The sequence below is a fragment of the Ambystoma mexicanum genome, chromosome 10, assembly GCF_040938575.1.
Source record: "Ambystoma mexicanum isolate Mex_15411 chromosome 10, UKY_AmexF1_1, whole genome shotgun sequence".
Classification (NCBI taxonomy): domain Eukaryota; kingdom Metazoa; phylum Chordata; class Amphibia; order Caudata; family Ambystomatidae; genus Ambystoma; species Ambystoma mexicanum.
Window position 1 is genome coordinate 112,151,581 of NC_090932.1, and position 23,442 is coordinate 112,175,022.

At 46.1% G+C, this 23,442-nt stretch overlaps 1 protein-coding gene across 1 annotated transcript in view; it reads right to left on the reverse strand.

Moving 5' to 3' along the window:
• The window catches only part of DOCK5 (dedicator of cytokinesis 5), a 1,209,967-nt gene that overhangs the window by 747,557 nt on the left and 438,968 nt on the right, over window positions 1-23,442 (reverse strand). The window contains exon 13 of the mRNA XM_069617597.1: window positions 22,581-22,706. Coding sequence (XP_069473698.1) covers window positions 22,581-22,706 — 126 coding nt within the window. The remainder of the gene's footprint in view (window positions 1-22,580; window positions 22,707-23,442) is intronic.

The window sequence follows — 23,442 nt, forward strand, 5'->3', positions numbered from 1 at the left end:
ACCGTGATGAATCCAAAACTAAAGTATAGATGCCACCAAACGATTCCCTAAAACCTGCGTAGGGTGATACAATATCCCCAAGGGCCAAAATGGGGAGCCCGAGAAGCACTGCTGGGGCTGGATGGCTTAGAGGTAACCCAATACCATATATCTTATAGAGCGTAAAAAGGGGACATAATTGCAGGGGGACTGAGGTCCATTCTGGCCACCAAAAAGAGATGAAGGAACCAAAAAAAAGGCAGTGGAAACACGCAAATAGTTGAGGGGCAGCAATTAGAAGCCTTAAAATCTTCAAAACAGAAATTCTGGCTTAACACTGTTGGTTCACAAATTACCTACATAGTTACTCCCATCAACAACCGGCAAATCATCCCAGCCAACCACATCCAACCCAGGCATATCAATTAATATTCCGATCCTTCAAGGACTTCTGTTTATAACCACTCACAGCAGGCCAGATCAACCCCACAACAAGGGCTGTAACACCTTATATTGAAGCATTCAATAGCACTCTGGAGTCGAACATCACAATACATTGCCAAGAAGATCAATAAACCATCTGACCCATATCATCTGACAGACAAGAATTCAACATTAGAAAATGGTCATCTGAAAGAGAGGAAACCTGGTGGAAGTGGACTTGTGACAGACAAAAAAAAAAATCACCATAGCAAAAGCCTCCGACTATAAGAACACGAAAGCCAACAGTGAACGAGGATGCCAGAAAAGGTATCAAACCCCTGCCCGATCATGCCATACACACTCCATCGAGAAATCTAACACCATCAATTTGTGTTGACAAGATCAGGATGATCTCGTAAAACATTGACACCAACACCAAAGCGGATGTTGCCACACCCATTCCAACAATTAAACCAACAACCTGAACTACCTTTGGAACACTCTGCATGCAAGAACTAAAAATACCAGACCATCTTTGAAGACACATGCTGCTCAAATAATATTTTGCTATCCTCAAGAAACTTCCAGTGTGGGCCGTGCCCTCCATTATGGCAATCATCAACGCATCCCTCTTTCAGAGCGCCTACCCAAATCCCTGGCCAAAACCATAAAAATCTACAGCCTGCTTCAGAAAAAAACATTGAACTGTTATGACAAGCTATTACCACATCACACACCACATTTGCTCAGACGAGATCCTTGAAGGCTGTAGCAGACTCCCACATAGCTATTAAGCAGGTTTAGACCCAGCTGCTGTACGGAGACAGCCACCATCCAAGTGGTATAAATTGCCCTCTGCCTAAATGGGAAGCACCCTTACCTAGCAGTGCTCCTTTAGCTCTACGCAGCTTCCCACACAGTAGCCTACTATCACAACCTTGTCAACATACTGCACAACCGCATGGAAATCAGTGTGCATGCTCTACGATTGTTCCTCTTCTACAATACAGGCTCCCATCAGTTTGTCCAGATAGGTAACTTCAGATCACCAACTCTACCCATCTGTGATTGTCTTGCAGGAATCCATCATCACAACCATGTACTTCAACCTCTAATTGGAGCACCAGGGAACCTTCTTTGTCAGCCACAACATTTACCTCCACCAATACAAAGATGATACACAACCTGAAAATATCATCCATCGAAGACATTCACCAATCCAAGGCATGCCTCGCCCTGACCCTGAATGCCCACTGCCTACATCAATCAGTGAGATGGAATTTCCTATTCCTCACCAAAAGCATCAAACACCCCCAACTCTACACTCCTGTCGATCAGCCATGAACCTCGAGGGATACACCCCACAGCTATTACCCAGCACTAAGTCTTTGGCATTTCACATAGGCAGCCGTCACTCTTTCAAAACAGGTATAGGGAATAACATTCAGACCACATGGTACCAGCTATGCCTCCTGCACAAAATGAATCCCTTCCTACCAGACACCAGTTTCAGATCCACCTTAAAGCTCTTGGTGTGAGCTCACCTGGATGGAGGGGATGCCCTGCTCAATGCCCGACCCACTCGTCTACCCATCACCATCAATCAGCACACCTCTCTCAGACTTACTTAAATACTCTTCAGATATGAGCACAACCCTCACAATCAATGAACTTCACCTGCCACTCAGACACGTGTGCACCACCTTTAAATACACCTGTATTACATAACAAGCACTGGTAATGCCAACAGTTTTAGCTTTTGTGTAGGCCTGGGAAAGGCACTTGCAAAGCAATGCCTTAGTGGTATTAACTGGCCATTGATGCAAAATGGTGCGAGTAACTGGGTATCTAATAGCAGTGCCTGGCAAATGTTTAATACTTATACAAAAGCCAGATCTGTTGGCTTTGCAATGCGTGTTTTCAAAAGGAATTCAGTAAAGGACATGCATCGTGTTTATAAATCGAGTGGCTGAAGGCATACCTATAAAAGACATTTTTAATACACCAGTAGTGCATATACAGCTTCAATTAAGGGATTAACTTTCAGAAGACTGCTTTGAAAAAACACTGGCAGGCACATGGGAGTCCAATGTTTGATAGTAAGGCTTGCTTAAAGTGAGCTCAAAAAGTTCCCATGAGGAGGTGTTTTGGGTGGGGAGGGGCAGGAACTGGATGGGAATAGCCACAGGCAGTCATTGGGTGGGCATATAACAAAACACCTACAAGATGTGTGCCCCTCATATGCCATATCTCCTTATCTGTACTCTAAAGCTCTAAAGCTGTTATCATGCACTCTCCCGCCTACCTGGTAGACAAAGTCATGAATCAAGGGTACTCGTCCCTTCTCCCCAAGAGGGAGCCACCCCCTTTGCGGTTAGGGAGGTGATCCCGATTGACAATAACCTCCCTAGGAGCATGAGCAAGTGGCACCTCATTGGGAGTGACTCCTCCTATGAGGAACTCAACAGAGTGCCCAACATATCAGCATATATGGGACTGCCAGCTGGGAAGAACATCTTTATATTTAACTGCAGGCAATGATGAAATGAATCGATTAGAAAAAAGAAAAGAGGATGTCTCTTTAAGAAGAGATGTGTATTTAACTGAGACAAGTGAAGGAAGGAGGCGGAGAAGAGAGTATGGTATGCAAGGGAAGCTGATATGATCGCGGTGGGGCGGACCAGACACAAGCCGCGGAGCCCGTGACTTTTGAATCAGCGAGGAACACCACAGTAAGACTCTAGGAGGCTGGTGAGAATGGCAACGGGGAAACTACTGCCCGAGAAGAGAGAAGTATGCAGGAACTGGTGGTGCCGTGACCACGAAAGCCTCGTGGTAGGAGAGTGGCCCACTGAAGGACGCTGAGCTCTTCGTGCTCCTTGTCACGAGTGAAAGGGAGCGCGAGGAGCTCACTGTCGCCCGCGTCTGTGCTCCAGCCTGAGCGGAAGCTGAGAGCGAGACACCCCGAAAATCCAGAAGGGGAAACAGACAACGAAGAATACCCAAGTGCGTGCCGAGCTCTGCAACGTTCTCCTGCGCAGATGAAGGTACCAGGGAGAGCGGGAAAAGCAGGAGGTCACCGGGGACAAGAGTACATGAAGAGTGCAACTCGTCCCACTCAAAAAGACGAAATACAAAGAATAAAGTTGTTTGATTGCCAATGTGAAAGACACATAAAGCAAGTAACAAATAACCCTGTGAGGAGAATAAAGAGGGACTGGAGACAATTATCCTGGGAAGAAGGGAAAAGGTATTATGAACCAAGAGACAAAAAGTGGAAAGAGCACAACTCAAGCATGGCTTCTGAGGAATATGATATGAGACTATCAAGAGAACCAGATATTAGAAGAAAGAGTAATAAAGAGAGAAACTAGTAGTGGGGGAATGTAAAAGGGGATCAATTCCCATGCAAGTAGCCAAGGATGAATTGAGAGACTCTGAAAGGGTCCTAAGTGAAGACAAGAGTGTGAGAGATCATCTCAAAACAAGCTGTACGCAATATAACATTAAAGAGAGCACCAATCCCAGGCATGTTTTACAGGATCGACAAGAGCTCATGCAGGAAATATCCAGAGTTTACCAAAGACGACTGCATAAAGAAACAAAAGTGCAAGAGATAGACATTTCTATATATAGACTATCAGACACTCCCAGGAGAAGAAAGACCTTTTCTTGGCTGAACTTATGTTGGCTTAACTAGTGGTAAGGTCAGGTAAGGTTGAGTTTTGGAACACGGACATTTTTACTTTGGGATTTTCTGATGACCGACTAGCATCCTTTGTTTCATTAGGTAGGCAGGGTGATCCCCGATTAGCAATAGGGAAAGTTAGGCCTTTTCTTATAATTTCTTTAAACAGAGTTTAAATGTCCTTAATGTGTCGGACTCCTTTTTCTGACCCGCCACAGTGAGCACATCACAAAAAAATAAGGACCTGTCCAGAATAGAGCTGCAGAAAAGCAAAATAGGACACACGTATTTTCGTACCATCAATGTGTACTGGTCAACATCAGAATTAACACCCCCCTCATGCAATTCAGAAAAGAAATCAAGAACCTCCTCTTCAAGGAACACATTCGCCACCCCCTCGAGCCCACACTGCCCAGTATTCCTCCTGACAACTGTAGGGGAGGAGTGGTCCAAGGGACCCCCCTGGCCTACATCTCCACCCCAGGTGAGGGCCATGGCTCATCGGGCGTCCCCTCCTTACCACCCGGGCCCAGGTGGTGGATGGCTCACCTGCTGAAGACATTGCCCACACGTATTGAATTTAGCTAGGCCTCAGAAACCATTTTATCCAATAAAGATGGTGTGAGCGTAGCGCACTGTAGCGCGGCCCCCACCCTCGGAGAGTTTCAATTATCCCTGTTGCCGCAGCACCCTGGCAGATCCGCTGTGAGCACGTTCCCACGAACAGGATGGACATGAGCTAGCATAAGATACTAACACTGTAACATTTCACCGTCCGCAGTGTAGCACTGCTCCCAGAATGACCCGGTCAGCAAGGCCTGGGTGATGGGAAGATCTGTAGAATGATCATCCGATGGAAGCAGAGAGGTACCCAAATATGAATGTCAAAAACCACTTCTAACACGTATATCCTTTCCATACAACCACTTTTACTAAAGAAACCTGTAAAATTGTGTATGACACCAGCCATGAAGGACCCACACCCCTGCAGGGGTGTGCAAATGATAAACGCATTCCGGGGGAGTGTTCCTTATATGTATCATTGAAAACCGTACACCCCGCGGTCCCGCGCCATAACTGAACTAATGCTGCTAGAGTACACAAGAAAACGAATGTAACCATACAAGGGGCACATGTGAAGGGTGTGCAAGAATGCACTCTTCACACGTGTAAGTCTAAGCCCCTTGCACGCCACCACCGTCACATACGGTGGCGGGTCATTTTCTATGTACTGCACCAACCTCAATGCTACCTCACTTACTGCAATTGTATATGCATATAGCTAAATACTGTAGTTGTCAAAACAGTGTACGAATAAGGTGCTCAGACTGGATATAATTGAAACACCTCCAGCGAAATGAAATGTATGTTTTCAAGTAATCCAAACAAATATTATAAAGTGTTCTAATGATTGTGATGTTTTCGCCTCCAAAAACCGGCAACACGCGAGGAAAATACCTTTGTAAATATGCGCAAGGCCATTTCCCCTCCCACCCTCCGGAGACTGCCAAACATGAGAGCAGAGGCCCGCGCCGCGCTGCCCCACCTCCCCCAATTAGACTGGAGCCGCTTCAAAGATGTGTAGCCCCCTCTGCAGCACCCAAGGCCACGGGCCGCCACCTGCATTATTTACAGCACAGCAGTAAACCTCTGCCTGAACTCACACTTTCGAAGGCGCCCCCTCGTAACCCCCACAACCCACCAGATCATCTTAGACGTATGGCCCTGCGCAATCAGGACACCCAACACTGTGGCAACACACAAGCGGCACATTTATAACCACATCTAACAAGATAGGGAGACTTGTACCGTCCGTCCCATGCCCTGAAGCTTAGCCCCTCAACCTATGGCTCCGGTCAACAGGACGCTGGTAACCATGTCCTGGCGAATGACCATTAGACCCTTCACAAGGTGCATTCCTCCTGTGTTGCATTAACCTGTAGAATAACCTATTGAAAGATTTACTAAAGAAAATAACATTGCAATGACTGAATGACTGCGGTGTGCATGGCCTAGGGCAAATAAGTCAGGAAAAGACATTCATCTCTGACACCGGCCGCGATGGCACAACAACACCGCCCGGATGAACTCTGCCAACCTGCCAGGCCCAGCCCAACCCACGAGGCTGACCAGTGACGTTCTCCAGCCACGGCCAACCACATCGCAGCAGCACCTATAGTTAGTCATCGCCACCCAATCCCATTGAACTTGTGCCCCCTATAGTATGTAGGTTCTTATGACGTTTTTTGTAAATATATACGCCTGTCTTTGCTATTGTCAGACAGAGCGCTCTCGGAGTTTGCAGAGTTCTTTGCATGCCATATTCTGATTGATAAACTCCCATTTACGCTCACCCGCACTCTGTCTTGGCCTTATTCCCTACTTGGGAGAGTCCTTCATTGTCTCTCATTGCGTGGAGGATCGTGCTGGCTGGGGACGCTTGCCTTCACAACACTCACAAAACAGTTACAAAGGAGTGTGGGAGCCCCTCTACTGAGAATGAACATGGTTCGAATACCCTGTTCTATGGAACTTCTTACTCAGGAGGGTCTACAGACACGTTTTAGCTCACTGCACCCTTGAGACGAAAGAAATTCAATAGAACAGGGTATTTGACCCATGTTGCTTCTCAGTAGAGGGGCTCCCACACTCTGTTGTAACTTTGTAAAACTTTGGGTTTCACCAAGAGTAACCCAGGGTAATCCAGACGTGGACCCCTTGCTCACCGCGTCTTAGAGAGCCTCAGCTTCACCTCACTGATGAGGCCCGACTGGGGTGAAAGAGTTATATGTGATCTTAACGACCACAATTACAGAGTGGTAAATTTAATTGTCGAAAAAATACCAGAACACACTGGTTTTCTTTTTTTGTTTGTTTTTTATTTGGGAGCCCTCTGTTCCACCCCAACCTCATCCCGACCCCTTTTAACCCATTTACCCCACTACCCTTTATTTATTTAAAGGTCGCAGTGTTTTTCTGTGTTTTTGTCCACTCTGTTATGTTTCAGATATTTTGACTGGATACCGGGTGAAACGTGTCTGGGGTTGCTGATGGCATTTTTGTTCAGAGAGGAATTGCCATAGCATTTCAGTGCTGGACTGCCCATGTGGGGGGGACAAAGACTGTATGTAAATTATTATTTCTCCTCTGTGAAGGGTGTAGTGAGCTTAAGCGTATTTGTAGAACCTCCTGAGTCGAAGAAATTCCATAGAACAGGGTATTTGACCCATGTTCATTCTCGGTAGAGGGGCTCCACACTCCATTGTAATTCTACAAACCCATCCAGGCACCATCCCCTTTGATTTCTGTTACATGCTCCTCCTACCCATAAATATTAACTATTCCTAGCTATCTTAAATAGCAGGCCGATAATATACTTTGGGGGTCATTCTGACTCTAGCGGTAGGGGGTTAACGGGGCCGGTAGAGCTGCCAGCCTCGTTAACCCCCTACCGCCGCATTACGAGGTTTGCTTGCAGGACCCGGTAAGGATGCCTGGTAAAGCCAGGCGTCCTTAGCAGGTCCCGCGAGAAGACCAGGATGCAAACAACGGGCCCGTTATTAACGGCCGTTGTTTGCATCCTCCGCATTCCCATTGAGCCGTATCGGGGCTCGAATGGGAATGGGGATGTACAGGGTCTGGGTTCCTGGAATGAGGAAAAACCGGGCCCTCCAAGGTCGGAATGGCCCAGTATTTCACCATTCCAGGAACCCGGACCTGGTACCCGTAATAGGGGTGGCCATGCCACAAATAGCGGCATGGCTACCTCCAGGGTCGAAATGACCCCCTTTATGTTCATGAAATGTTTGCCCACCACTTTCTGATCTATGCCTGTAACCCCGAATGTTGTACAGTACCCTCTGTTCCTTTCCAGTGTGCGGGGTTTCTATTTTGCAGCACAGTGTAAACATGAAGAGAGAGTTGAACAACCTTCATCCTTCATGGTCTATGATGTTGACAGCTATAGGAAAAGGGGCAGCGGAGGAGGCCCCCAACATCCATCATCAACATCTGTAGATATACATCAGGGGGACACAATAAGTAAAATGTGGTGCATTTCTGTCATGGAGAAAAAGTGTTGCAGTCTCGGAGCAAAGTGTGCGCATCTTGCCAGAGAGAAACTATTCCAGACAAAGCCCGCAGTGTACTTCCCCAAGGGAATACAGCCGTAAAGCTCTCTGGCAGGCTCGAGGGCTGGCAGCAAGACTGAAGGCGGAATTCGCATACGACGTCACGCTCGTTCTCTCGTCTACAAAGCTCAAGCACGCAGCGAGTCCTCGGGTGAATGAAAAGCAAGGGGCACAGAGCGGCATTGTACAAGCAGCAGACTGGCACAAAGCTGTTTGCCATCGTGCACCCGGAATGGTCTCAAAAGCACGAGAAGGGAGGGCACTGCCTGCAAAAAACCTAGATTGGCATCCAAGCACACAAGGCCACAGAAGACATTTCTTCAACTCTGAGCCAGGATGCTTGGCGTTGGAAGACCCCTTGCTGAAGCGAACACGGAATTGCCACAGGAATTACACTATACACAAGTGCAGTTTCAGCATTGAGGAAGAAATCAGTTGCTTGCCTTGAATCTCATCCACAACGTAAAGTTGGCCACTACACTATAGTCCGCGCCATTTTAATTGGTTGTCTTTCTTGGAGGAAGGGAGGAAGGCTTTTTAAACTCAATCTGAAGGAAATCGGGTGTAGATCTAAAAGGTATGTAGTGCCAAAAGCCCAAATCAAAACCTCTCTTATCACCAAGGTATTGGCTTTGAAATTTCCATATGGCCTTGCTCACTCATCACCATGGCTGAAGGGTGCAAAAATGGATGGCATTTGACTTCTATGGCAATTAATGGAATGGGACAGCCTCACACTTTCAGGTTCACCAATAGGAAAACAGGTCAATGTCAGAAGTGCTGGCCTACTAAGCCGATCGGTGTCGGCTCTGTGGGCCAACCAAAGTCATTCTTAAGCTTCATGCAATGAGCAATTTGTATTTTGGATCAATGTCACTGGCTAAATGAGCTTCAAAATGCACTATTTAAAACCAATATTCTTATAAATGTGCTTCCAGATACTTCCCAAACAGTTTTACACAAAAAGCAAATCACGAACTGTAATTCACAAATGCGGGCCAATTATTCTTGTTCTTGTCCAACAGTGAGCCTTCAAAAGTATAAGAGCGCATTCTGTTCCCGTGCTCTCCAGTCGCCCACCCTTAACGGACATCAGCATTAAAACATCCGTCATTTTACTAGACTCCTCCATCTCCAGGCTAGGAACTCCATGTGGTTTTGAGGATTTTACCTCCATGCCTAGTCCTTAGCACCAGTATTCTTCTAGTGCCTGTATTACCTACTTAGACCCGCGCCACCTACTCTTCCTTCAAGAGCTTCTTATTTCACCAAGTACCCCACTGATGCTCCCTCTCAGAGTAGCGGAAATCGCTGATCCAACATGACATTTCTTTCGTCATTCTGTGGAATCCTGCCATCAGTGCTCTCAGCAAATCAAAGGCTGAAAAACTTCTCCAGATCTTTCCCAAAGTACCAAATTCTCCAACAGCCGAGGACAACCAACCATTGCCTTCATTTTCTTTCACCTGTGGCTCAGTTCGCTCATGCATCGCTCCTTCCTGTACTTGAGCAAACCAATGCTAGATTGGTAGCTGACAACTATTCTCACCTAGCCTGATAGAACACAATTGCCCTAACTTCACTGGCGGTCAATTCATTTAAACAGAATGCAGATGCCGGTCTAATGTTCCATTATACTACTCTTATTCTCAACGTCATCGGTTTCCCCACACCTATCCACACCAATCTTCCCCCAGCAGGCAATGGCTCTACCTCAAAGACTCCCAACAAATCTCATGCAATCTCTGCTCTTGCTACACAATCTTGATAATTGGTATATTAAAAATGTGGACTAGACAAAGACTCTTCTACAGTAACCCTGGAAACAACTGACAACACAAACATTAATAGTTACTTTTGTGGCCAGCAACCTTAACACATCTTCCAACCAACAACTACCATAATCTCCCGATTTGAGTAACCAATTCACATTGTTTCAGATCACTCATTAGCAAAGTCTGTAGACTGGACGCTTATCAAAAAGGGCACCTGGTTAATGCCTTGCTCTACCCAGGTGGGTAGTCAAGTATTAAAGAGCAAAATTGAGCAGGGTCATAGGGTACCTGGCTGATTGACGAAGGGTGAGCACACACCTATGGGGGTTACACCTTGGTGAGTGTGTACAAGTAACTGTGAATGACTTCTGACAAAAAATATATCAGGACAGTTCAGAGTACTGCAGTTAGATTTTTAATAAGACTGCAGTGTACGTGTTTTTAGATACACTTGATTGAGAGTAACAAGATACAACAGTATTTACACATTTTGAAGGTATAGTAACCAGTTTGTGAGTGACAAATTTCAAATATTTATAACGTCTTTTCACTGCTTACACATCCACTGAGTGGTCCTTGGGAAGGAGACCAGTGGATTTAGTGAGGTGAAAGCATGTAACAGTCAGCACATATACATCAAAACAATGAGGGGTTGAACAAGGACAACGCAGACAATATAACAGTCAACCCGACAGTGTTTCGGCCAGAAAGTGAGCTTGGATGAGCTCTGATGGTGTGGCCTTCATCAGGACGAGATATTCCAAAGCGGGAAGTATCTTGTGAGGTCGGAACTTCGGAGCGCAGTGGCTCAGGGAGTGGCAGTGTCAGCAGTACACTGGAGGATTTTCGAGGTCGTAGAGGTGGCTGTTCCTTGAGGGCCTGTTGCCGCGCATAATATGGGTAGAACAGGCTGGCGTGATGAGTACGCTAGAGTCAACCGCAAGCGTGAGGTGCTGCGGACGAAGGAAGGATGAGCGCTGCAGAGTAAGCGGTCAGCGGTCGTGGTCCCTGGCCTTGCTCAATTTTGCTCTTTAATATGTAGACTGGACGCTCCAATGTTTAGGAACAACATTACTGCAGACAGCTTCTTGGACCAAACTCTTTCTACCCACTAATACTCTGTGCTCCCACTCATCTATGTTCTTGAGTCTCGAAACCACTCGATCAAAACCACTGTTAAGGCATTTTTCTCTACGGCCAGCTATATCTTTTAAGGAAGACAGATTGGCAAAGCAGTCAGCCTCATCTCTTCAGGGAAGGGATGTAGGTTGCCACAAATGAGCAACTAGTCCACACTCTTATTGTAAGAAAACATACCACACAGGTTTACTGAAAAATACATACCTTAATTAGATTACACATATATATTTCTATTAGTTCAACAAGTAATTAAAGTAGACAAACAGGCCTTGCAAATTCTTAAACATCCCACTGGACCTGTAGGGCAAGTTCCTTAGTTTAATTACTCGACCTAAGAGAAAAGCACTTGCCCCATTGCCCCATGGTGGCAGGTGACGAAATGTTTACCAGTGCTTTTTGTAAAATGCTGCATGTCACCATAAGAATACTTCATATTTGGTATAATGTTGCCACTCAAATGTCAGCCGTGGACAGCGAAACTCTTATTTGAAATTTACTGCAAACCGGTTTATTGGCAGTGTGAAGGCATCATGAAGCAAGACACAGACAACAGATTCACTTTTCTTAACAAAAGGATTTGTTTCAAATGTCAGGGTGCAGTAAGGCCTAGCTTGCCCAATGCTAAGGTGGGATCTCCCTTCCTAAAGAAACTAAGGACAGTCTGTGTCATTAAGTTCAACTCAAAGGTCGGTCTGTGTCCAAACACCTATACTTGCTCTCACAACTAAAGATATACAATGTGTAGGCATGTCAGCATTAAAAGAAACAGTGTTAAAAAATAAAGTTCAGAGCCTCTTCCAGCTCTGGCTTGTTTTCAGCTTCCCCTTCCCCAAGTTCAAAATAGTTCCAAAAGTTCTTGGGGTTCCCATCCCCAAGTTCAAGAAGTCTTGGGGTTCCCTTCCCCAAGTTCAATACACTTCACAAAGTCTTGAGGTTCCCTTCCCCAAGAAGGAAGCTCCTCCAACAGAACTACAATCAGTTCAACTCTCATGACTTTCAATAATACTTCCAGTTTAACTTTAAACCTTTAGCCTCTTTTATAGTTCAAATGATGATTTCTTTCACTTTAGCACTTATTATATAACAGCCTTTGCATCGTGGCTTGTCTTGGTTCCTACTCAGGTAGGGGCTACTCAGTCTAGAAGCAGTTGTCGGACCACACGGTCCACCCATTACAGGTTGTGCAACCGATAACCCTTGGTCTTTTGTGATGCTCTTGGTTTCCTTTGTTCTTTCCAAAAAGAGGGGTCACTCAGTCTAGGCGCAGTTGCCTAACCATACGGTTCACCCATTACAGGTCATGCAACCAATGACCTGTGAAACTTGGCTATTAACCATCTTCTCCGTCAACTTGTATCAATAATTAACACTCAATGCCACTTTTCTTTAACAGTTATGTTATGTTAGGAGTACTTACAGCACACACTTTTGCCCAGAGACTTCTTGGTTCTTGGCACGAGGAGGAGTAGTACCAGCTCCAGCTGTGTCCCTAAAACAGGAAGGTTTTCAAAACCTTTCTAAATTGAAGATGGTTCACCAGGCCTCTAAGGCTAAATGGAAGCCCATTCCACAGTTCACTGGCTGCATATGAGAAGGCATGACCAGCCACATGGGCCAGACAGACCTTCAGGATAACCACTAGGTTGGCATCAGCGGAGCACAATGGCCTGGCCTGCTTGCAGTCTCCTGGCTTTGCCACAATGTGTTTTCTATTCCTTGGACATCTGTGTGCTCACATTTGTTTCAAACTTTTCGCATTCCATACATTGTCAGGGCTTTTTGCCAACACAGGCTTTTTCTTGGAACCTGTGTTATTAGTTAACATTCACTGTAGTTTCTCCAAGGCATTCCTTTGGTTTTGCCACAACTTGTATTCAATTCCATCTGTGGTGTTCCTCCTTTTCCACCACCTTGCTTTCACATTGTCCATTAATGTTCATCAACTTGCATTACACACTTGCTTTTCACTTAATGCATAAATGCTCACTACGGGCTTTCACTTTGTTCATAAATGCTTCTTAACGACTTTCACTGCGTTCTTAAATGCACATCATTCACTTTCCACTTGTGCAGTATTTTCACATGATTTCCTTATCTTCGCTTTAGTTCGGCATTCAGTAACTCTTGTTGCATTTAAAAGTACTTTGTAGTAGTTTGTATGAGTATTCCCTTTCTCACACTCCCCAGTGCTCGGCCGATCACCCGGGCGTCTTCTTTCTTTTCTCCAGCTTCCACTCGCTCTCCAGGTACGCGTGGGGAGCTCCGGCAAGCGGCGTTCGCCACCTGTGAGCCTTGCTTAAGCGGCCCGCAGCAATTCAGTCTTCTGTGTTCCACAGCTCCAGCAGGGAACACGCAGCACAGGGGACTGCAGGGGCTCCAACCCTCTCACGGCCCATTCAGGGCGCAGAGTATTTCTCACCCCTCTGCAACACGGGGCGTCCGCTCCACTGGCCCCTCTTCATCCTGCTCCAAGCCGATGCGTCCTTCTGACCAAGCAGGTTTCCCCTGCCGTTTTGCCAGTCTCATTTTATGCACCTGTGGCCTCTCAATTGGTTACAGGTGCAAGTCCTTTGCCCGTCTACAGTCAAACCTATTAATGGGACATGCCTGGCCCTTGCAATTGTACTCTTTTTCGATGCAGTACCAAAGTGGTGAAAATGACTAGAAGTGTGCATCACTCAGTTGCCTCTTCCTCGCCCCGGTCTTAAAGGCATATGATTGTGGGACAGTTGGTGTGTGTGGAAGGGATAAAGACTGAAAGACAGGGTGTATTATTCCTGGTGGTTTACTCCCTGTTTTGTCATAGGTTTGGTATGTCTTGAAATCAGCAAAAGGAGTTTGAGGTGTGTTTATCTTGCCCATATAAAGAGCAGTCCTCCTAGTTCTTTTTCTTGTCCTTTTATAGTAATGGTATTTCCGAGGATCATTTTGAAAGGATGGAAAGGGGCGCGGTCGACAGCACGCAATAAAAGCTTCTGGGACTGAAGGTTCATTATGAAAAGGGAACAGGGAATACTGCGTCTCAACTAAGGGCACCCTCCCTCAATTTCCCAAATCTCCTCCACCCAGGTGATGGCTCCCCCCCCCCCTTCGCATCTCCACCCCCAGGATCGGGATCCAAAAGCGACTGCCTTTCCCTGGCCGACCTGAGCAGAGGATGTTGGGGAGAAGGAAGTGAGGATGCCTTCAAGGTCGAGTACTATCAACATGGTACTCGCCCTTCATTAATCTCCTGCCTCATCCCTTTTATTATTTTAAGTCACATAGTCACCAACATGTGACCTTAGCAAGGGCCCTGGGCGATACCATGCTCCCAGGAGGGTGACACCACAATCCTGAGCTTGTTCGGGAGAACAAGTGCTGATCCGGCAGTCGTCCAGGTTGGGGTAGATGTGAATCCCCTCCCTCCTTAGACTTGCTGCCACCACCACTATGCGCTTGGCGAAAACCCTCCTGGCCGAGGTGAGTCCGAATGGCAGAACCTGAAACAAAGTGAGAACCGCTAACAACGAACCTCTGGTACTTTCTGTGCTTGGAATTAATTGGCACATTTAAATGTTATATTTGACAGTGGGTACCCCTCAGCTCTTTGGAGGCCTCACATATGTTTTGATGCAGATGATGGCATCAAATTCGAAGTGGCATTGAACGCAAGAGCACTCTGACGCGGGGAGCCGCAAACCACACCCCTTCCAAAGTATCCCCAGTGCCGTCAGTCTTTGCCGCTGCGGGTCTCAGAAGCCATCAGGAAGCCATTGCAGTAAACGTGACACGCACTACTGGCGGCGGTGCATGGGAGCGGGTCACTTCACTGCGGGTCATCTTCCAGCTGTACAGTGCTCCGCGCCCCAGTGATGGCAAAAGAATAAAGGCAGGGTCACCATGTGGCCAGCAGGCCAGACATTGTGCTGGGAACTCCTCTGGGGGTTTGTGAAGTCAGGAAAGACTTTCCTCTGCATATGTGGCTTGGTGCCAGCGCTTCCTTCATTACATTTAGAGAAAGGAGCGGATGCACTGCACTTGCTCGCCACCGTGCTTGAGGCTGTGAGGGAGACATGAGCTCTCCCCCTTCTGGTTTGTCCTGTCGTTTTTTTGGTACTAAATGGGAGAGTGTTTCGAGCTACCTACGACTGTCCTCTGTCAGGGACAGAAAGCACATGTGTGCGGTGCTCAGACCTTTACAGTAGTCTTCCTGCCCCCATAACCAGTAAGTGTGTTTCCCTGGTCTGGTTTGGCTTTTCCCTCTGAAGAAGGGTGGGCTTATGGGAGATGTAGTTCCAAGGGTGGTTAGTCAGCTGGTTCTGGAAAACCTGGGCTTGGTCATGCGCTCCCATCTGCCTCCTCGCCTAAGGGAACCGACAAGTTTCGTAAATCTTTAACTGATGCTCCCGGATCTGTTAAAGGTCTTCTCTCCTAAAGTGAGGGACATTACTGAGCGCATCTTTTGTACTAGCTCTGAACTTTTTATACCAAACAATGAAATGTTGTTATATTGGTCTTAACGTATTATGTCCATCCAAATTTAAATGCTGGTAGTTTTAGTGGTTATAAATTGTGATTTTAATGAAACCCTGCACTTTTGTAATCATGTACCTGATGCTTACGCGACCGATATGGATCACACTAAATTACATTCTTGGCCATTGGAATGGCTCTATGATTGATAACTCCCAAACATCTGTCGCCAATTGCACTTCTTGCACAACCTGCGTCTTTTGCACTTTTTGCATAATTTGCACACTTTGCTTATGTAGACGCTGGTAACTGTCTTGTTTTATTTATTGTGAAGTACCGTATTGTTTGTATGAGGATATACTCCGCTATGTCGATCAAATTTGTGTTGTACTGCATTTTCTGTATATGGATATATCGAATTGTTTTAAATATTGATTCTATTCAACCGATTTTGTTTTACTATTGAAGCATATATAAATCAAAGCTTTGTAAAGGTTTTTTTTTTGGGAACCATAAACAAATTTAAAAAAAAGTGAGGGACATTCTGGGAGGTGTAGTCCCTGAATGATGGGTTGCCCACAAGGTTACCATCAAATGCACCCCGCATTATGCATCCTCACTCGCCCCACACAGTCCATGGAATTCTTCTATGGATTTACCCGAGTGCTTGTGGATTCCTAGCCGCAAGCAAAGCGGGTATTTGCAATCCTCTGAGATCTGCGAGAACACCGCGGTTTTGAGCTGCCTTACAAGACTACCTGCACCACATAGGCCTGTGTAGGGAGGTCGCCTTTGGCCTGCTCGCTGGACTCTGCAATCATGCCGATTAGGTTACATTTTGAAAATATCCATTGCCACTGGCACCAAATACAGGTGATCGAAGGGTGCCTAATAAACCATTCATTTAGCAGCATTCAAATGAACCCCACCCATGTTCCACTTTCAAGATCCCATTGTTGAAACGAAAAACTGCCACAGAACATGGCTACTCTTTATCAGGCCAGGCTGCCTGTTCCTATAGCATCCTTTCAATGACCAGTCAGGTGTGCATCACCCTGCTTAAAGTCAGCAAGTGGACTAGAGAAGAACAATGGTGGGACAGCTACGGATACTCACACGTCTGTGTAAGTATGTTATAGAAATGTGTACAGCACAACATCCGCGCAGAGGCATCTTGGCGCTAGGCTGCAATGAGAGAGGATGAAAACAGAAAGGAGGAGAAGCCCCAAAAAGAAGAGGACGATAAAAGCAGGGTTAAAACAAATGAGTATTAAGAGAGCGCCGGAAAGACAAATAATTAATCCCCCCCCCTCCAAAGCGAGACTAGAGAAACAGCAAGAGCGGACGGAGAGAACGAGTCGGGACATACCGGCAGGATTTTGCCTGATGATACTCTGCCCCAGTGCCATGCAAAGCGGGGTGAACCAAACAACGATTTAAATTGAACACGTTTGGCCACCAGAAGCCAATGAAGGCGGCACAACAGGCACGCCTAGATGTCCCTGTGGCGTTTCTTGCAGCTGAATTCTGCAAGACCCTACAAACGCTGAATCAGGTAAGCAGGTGGGGCCTGATAAAGGGAATCACAGTAATCCAGTGAGGATAGCACAAGAGAAGCCGCCAGGGGCTCTAAACTCAACGGGTATAAAAGGGAGAACGTAACGCAAGATTCTCAACTGAGAGTAGCCTGTCTGGACAGCCTTGATCCGTTGACAGCAGAAAGAGAGGCCGAGATTTTTAGCCCTAGGCTCTGTATGTTGGTAGACCTGTACCCGGCCATCTAGGAGTCTCTGCGGGGTCTTTGGTCATCCGAGCAACACACTCGTGCTCTCGAAAGGTAAGCATTCACAATGTCCGCACAGGCCTTCCGGGCTGCCACGGTTACCAGGTGTGAGAAACCGCATCCCCAAGAGGAAGGGCTTCTCCACACTCCCAAGGCTTCGAGAAATGCTTGAAATACGGGCTTCCTCTCCACTGCCTTGCCCTAGCATAATTCTCGATTCAGTGTGAAAGTGGTGTTAATTCAGAGCACAATGAATCCTAAACGATATTCTGTACAGTCGTCCCCTTGTCTTGCTCTTCATTCTCTCCTTTTCATTATTTCACAATCTTTTCCACTTTCATTTTGTTCGCAGGATTATGTTTTGCTTCACTGGACCGTGTACTTTCACGAGTCTCGAGAGGATAGCTCAGGGGCAACGTGCTCGCCGACTCCCAGCAACACAGGTTCTATCCCGGGTCCGCGCGCTTAGAAACCTCTGGGTATTAAGAGCGTAATAAATACGCGCTTAGAAACCTCTGGGTATTAAGCGCGTCATAAATAACCCATCATATCACAGCTAAGTCCTGTTTCAGTTCTTCCGAAATGTATACAACAATAAAACAAGTAATGGCACATCCAGAGGGTGGGCTCTTGTAGGCATGGGGCAGGCTTTTTCCAGTCACCGGTATCATGGCACAACCGAACCATAAGATGGCAACAGCTGGTAAAGGGTTTTAGTACCTGGGCATATTGTGAGAAGGCCCGTGTAATGCCTAAACAAGAGACAACTATTGCTTTTACCAGGAATTCAGTGCGAGGACAGATCCAAGAACATACATATTGCTTATAACTCAAAGGGGCTGGAGGAAGACTTGGCAAAGCCATTATTAGTATACCAAGAGCTGGTTTACAGCTGCGATTAAGCCACTACCTTTCAGAATATAGATTACAAATAGCACTGGCGTTCCCTTAAAGACACAAAGCTATGAGATCGTGGAAGAGGGGGGGTATTTGAGTAGAGGGGGGGCAGGTAGTGATTGTGAATGGTCAACGGAACTAAGCATGGACTAGAATGGGTGGGTTGAAAATCTCAAACAGCATAGAGAGGCTGTGTGCCCCTCTTCACATCCCATCTCCCCCCTACCTTGACTTCTCTGTCCAATAGTTGATATCTCGGGATCTGCGCTCGCCGGGCTCAAATCCTCGGCCACAAACTGCAGGATAAGCCCCTTCGTCACTCCCACCACCCATACCCTCCGCTGTGAATTCCTACAGGCAACATTTTAGCATTTCCACCGCAATCCCGACATGAAGGTTATGGCACCCACCCCGAAGCGCGGGAGAGCACCCATAGCGTTTGGTGCAATCTCGGCATGCCTCAAGGCGCTCTAAAGCTAAACGACAGCAGGCTTGCCCTTGGCAGTGAGTAAAACGAGATTCTCTTCTTCGAAGCATAACAAATTCCCCGACCAGAGCCTGACGTTTCTGTTTCATACACATCTTTGCGAGTCCAGAAATGACCCCGCAGTGACGTCTTTTAGGCTAGAAAAGGAGAAGCCATGCCCGAACGCAGTTTCTTTTGCGCAATTTACTTACGCCAAATAAGACCCTCTCACTCCCTCACCTGATCAGTGCTTTAAAATGGGGGGTTCCCCAATTGGGCGCTTCCTCGCGTGAGGGGCAGCGGCCCTGGTCAGAGTATGCAGAGTTCAAAATAAAGATTTTCCGAGCAGAAGCGAAACCAACTTCCTGGGTATCAGGCATTACCCAGTAGGCAGGAGCTCTCTCTGGAGAGCTAGGAGCTAGTACACAACACGCTGCAACTCGAACTTTGACATGAAATGCAAACTAACTTTCTGTCGAATACATAGGATCCATGATGCTTTAAATGCCTTCTAGATGTGCCCTTACGGTTTTTTTACACGTTCCCAAACACAATAAGATAATGTGCCATGCATATACTGGTGTAGCACCAGTTAGCCGGGGGAGCCAAAATTAACCCCTAGTAGCTGTTCTCCTAGGCTTGAAGCAGGAGCTAACTAGCGCCCAGCAATTTCCAGCCCTGCACGAATGTTTTAGGAAAATAAAATGGCTTGCGTAGTACAGCATTTCTGCATGATAGATCAGCTGAGTCGAAAACACAAACAGTGGGGTGCTACTACTACAACGTCAAGAGTTACCCTATTGCTGGATCCACAGGATGGGTCTGGTGCACAGCCAGCATTTTCCAAGCCATCAAAGAATTCCTCATTAAATACACTCAATGTTAAACAGACTAGAAGACATTACCAAAAAAAAAAACGACCTGATGTGCATTTTCTCCTGTTTGGTAGGTTAGCTTGTTATCATGTATGTGTAGCAGTAGTTCCATGGATGTCCAACTCCAGGGCTCAAGGGCTGGTATCCTGACAGGTTTTCAGGATACCCCTCATAAATATTCATGAGAAAGAATTTGCATACATTCACAATCAATGTATGCACATTTATCTCATGCATATTAATGGGGCGGTCATGAAACCCCATCAGGATTCCAGCCCTCGAGGGCTAGAGTTGGAGAACCCTGATTAGTGGATGGAGTGAACTATGTTGAGAATGTCTCCGGTTAGCAAGTCATATGAATCTGACCCAAGCAGCAGTTTTTTATTTTTATATTATTTATTTTGAGAGAGTTCTGATTTCACTTTGTGAGCACCCACTTTATTAATGTCTACTTATGTTCATGAATTGGACGCTCATCTTTCATTTGTCTTCAGAATGACCCGTTTTCAGCTTAGGGAGACACAATTAGGGGAAGCAGTGCCGAATTGAAATATGTAGAGGTGTGTGTGTATTCTGAACACGTGGTGACAAAGTTCAATATTTTGAGAAATGTTCACATTGCAAAAAGAAGAAAACAGCAAAAGGAAAAAAGAGGGAAGCAAAAGCCACCATCCCAAGAAAAAGAGAACAGCCCATCAGTTTCATGCCCGCCCTCATCGGACAGGGTGGCCTCAGCCACCCTCATTGACTCTGGAGAAGAAGCCTCCGCACCCATAAATAAATGCATCCATGAGTACATATAAGAAAGCAATGCTTTACAAGAAAGGAAAAGACTCATGTGGAAAGAGGGGAAAAGAGTATGGATTTCCCCCTTGTGGGGGGCGCACATGGCCTTTAATGGCCCGCCAGCCCAAGCGAAGCAAAGTCCTCGGCGAGGGGTGTGGGCCATTAAAGGCCATGACCGCCCCTCCACCCCCACAGCAGGGGTGAAAGCCATCCGCACCCTGGGGTTTATTTTTCCTCGGGAGATTGGTGTTGCTTGAAAAAAAGATGGCCGCCGACCTAAGGGAAAAAGTCACTTTTCCATTTCTACAGCAGCCGGGAGATGAGGAGCGCCGGGACCGGAGCACAAAACGTCGGACCAGCAAGTGGGTCGGGAGGGAGTGGGGAAGTGTTCAGGATTATTTGGGGGGCAACAGGGAGAGGAGCTTCCCGTTGCCTCCCCACATAAAAAAAAAAACAATGGCGCCACTCAGGGAAGGGCCTCGCGTGGCTGGAAGCAGCGGGCAGAGACTGAGCCATCTGATTGGTTAAGCACCCTTCTCTGGTGCGAATAATCTCAGCTCTCCAAGAATGCATGAAAATTAAAATCTAAGACTAATTTTCATTACTGTTAGTGATTAGGGTACACAATGACAAACTATCACAATGGAGTACAACTAGAGGGGAGATGATATATGGGGTGTGCAACTAATCCTTAGATACCACTTCTACCCGCGGGGGAGCCCCTTCCCATGAAGCCAGGCAGGTGAGGCAGCTACCCGATAGTCCCCCTGGGGCTGGTACTCTGCAGGAGGATCTCATGGGGAGAGACTCCCCCACTCGGTACAAGGATGACCATCTAGGGAGAACGCGGCACTCACCCTCACTCAACACACCTCCCTACAGTGTAGACCCCAATAGTAGACCCCAATACCTTACCCAACACTACAACACAGCGCTATAATAAGGAAACTGAAGAAGCACTTAGCGTCTTCTACCGTGGAAGTCAAGAGCCTGCGACAGCTACCTAAGAGATTCGAACCGGGCGAAGGAGAGAAGGTGAGACATTGCCGAAGCAGCAGGGAGCCGGCAGCAGGCCGACTCCTGCCGGGATTGCCGAAGGAGTGGCAATGTCATACCCGTGGGGAAGTGGACCTTCAGGTTGGGTGACAGTATGAAAACCGTTCAAATTTGGAGGGGCTTGAGGAGCTGCTGGAGAAGGCTAGTCGGAACAGAAGAGGATCGGAGAGGCGGGCGAGAAGAACTACGGACCCTGGCAGATGCGGCAACGTGTCCCAATAGTAGACCATTCAACGTCCCATACTCTATGGAGTAAAGAAGTTTTTTTTTTTTACACGTTGAACGTTCCACAAGAGTGGTCGAGTTTGTGAGGAATTGATTTCTAAACACTGAATTGTTGAGAAAAATGCTCCAAGGCAACTGAATTTAGAATCTGAAATAACTGTTGATTGTTGGTGTATATTTTTGTGTCCGCTTGTTCCCTGATGAATTTCCAAACAAAAGAAATGTCACATGTTGGTTGGAATGAAACATGTAGGATGAGAATGGAGGCTGATTAAAGTATAGTTGGATTAAATGGATGTCTGTGTGAGTGAATGTAATGGCCATTGAGTGCAAGTGCAATTTCATTTTTTAACTGGTATGTTGCAAGCTGACACAATAAGGTTTACATTTACTGTACATGGTAAACAATGTCTCAAATGTATTTGGATTGTTATTGATTAATGTAGTTTAAATTAATGTTGACAATTGATTCAATAACGTTTTAAATTTTAGCAAGCAACTCGATTTAATGTTTTTTTTCGGCTTGACACCACGTGTGAAGCGTTTCCTGAAGGGGCCATAGCAGTGTTCGAGTTAGACTTACGAGGTGTGGCCCTTAAGTTGTTTCCCTCGAATCTTAGTGTTTGTGGATTGCTACATATACAATTGACATTAGTATGAACATCCTTAACAACTTGGTGCATATATTCGAGTAAACTTAACTTATATTTAATTAGAATTGATTAGCATTTTATCTCCCAGGGTAAAACATAAAACAATAGTCTATATTGGCTGACCAAACAAATTAAAATCCACACAATGTGTTCCAGGGCTGTATCGGATTCTAAGATGAATGTTGGTCGAGAGCGTACACATATCACCGCCATGTTGAGTAACACCAAAATATGTAAGAACATCCATACCAGGAAGTATGATCTCAGGGAATCCCATCTTGCGGGCGACAGCTGTTGATCGGTCTACAAGGTGGGAGAAGTCCTTCTGAACCTGAGCTAGATCCCCCGGTAACAATTTCAGGGACACCCAAAGACCTAAAAGAATACCAGAGGACAATAAAGGAGGGAGCCATGGAAAACAAAGTGCAACTTTTAACCACACAACAATGCATTAAAATATGACCACTTTTCCTGAAAACAGAATCTCAGGAGTTTGACCAATCACACTGCTGAAATGATGTTCATAGTAAGGTCCATAAATAAACAAGATGTAAACAGAAAGCAAAAATATGATTTCATATCCCTGCATGAAAAAATGGAGTCTGGATACCAGCCTAACTCAAGCCACAATGCAGAACAACATACAATTATTAGCGGAACCTAAAGCAAACTCTTGGCATTGAATGTAGGTTATTGTTGAGGTTATTATGGACTGTGTTCTGAACAATGTACAGTGGGCCAAGTTCAAATACACATTAACGCCACATATCCCAGTTGTATCTCCCACTTGGCACTCTGCGATTTCATGTACAAGAACAAGTTTCAGCACAATGTGTTCAATCCGTGCAGCAACATAAAAGGCAAAGGTGATTCTCCTATTATGCTTGCCCTAGGATTGCAGAGTTCTCTTCTGAGTCATTTCTGGTCAATGGAAAATGATTCTGTGACTGGAAAGCCTGTTAGACCTGTCGTCTAAAAAATATAAGGGCGTTCCCTCTTCCGCTACAACTACACAGATCCGTAAAAGAAGAACTTTGGTGAAAGTGTTTCACAAATGGCCAACGGATTATGAAAAATAATTCGAATAAACCAGGAATCAGGCGCTTCTAGG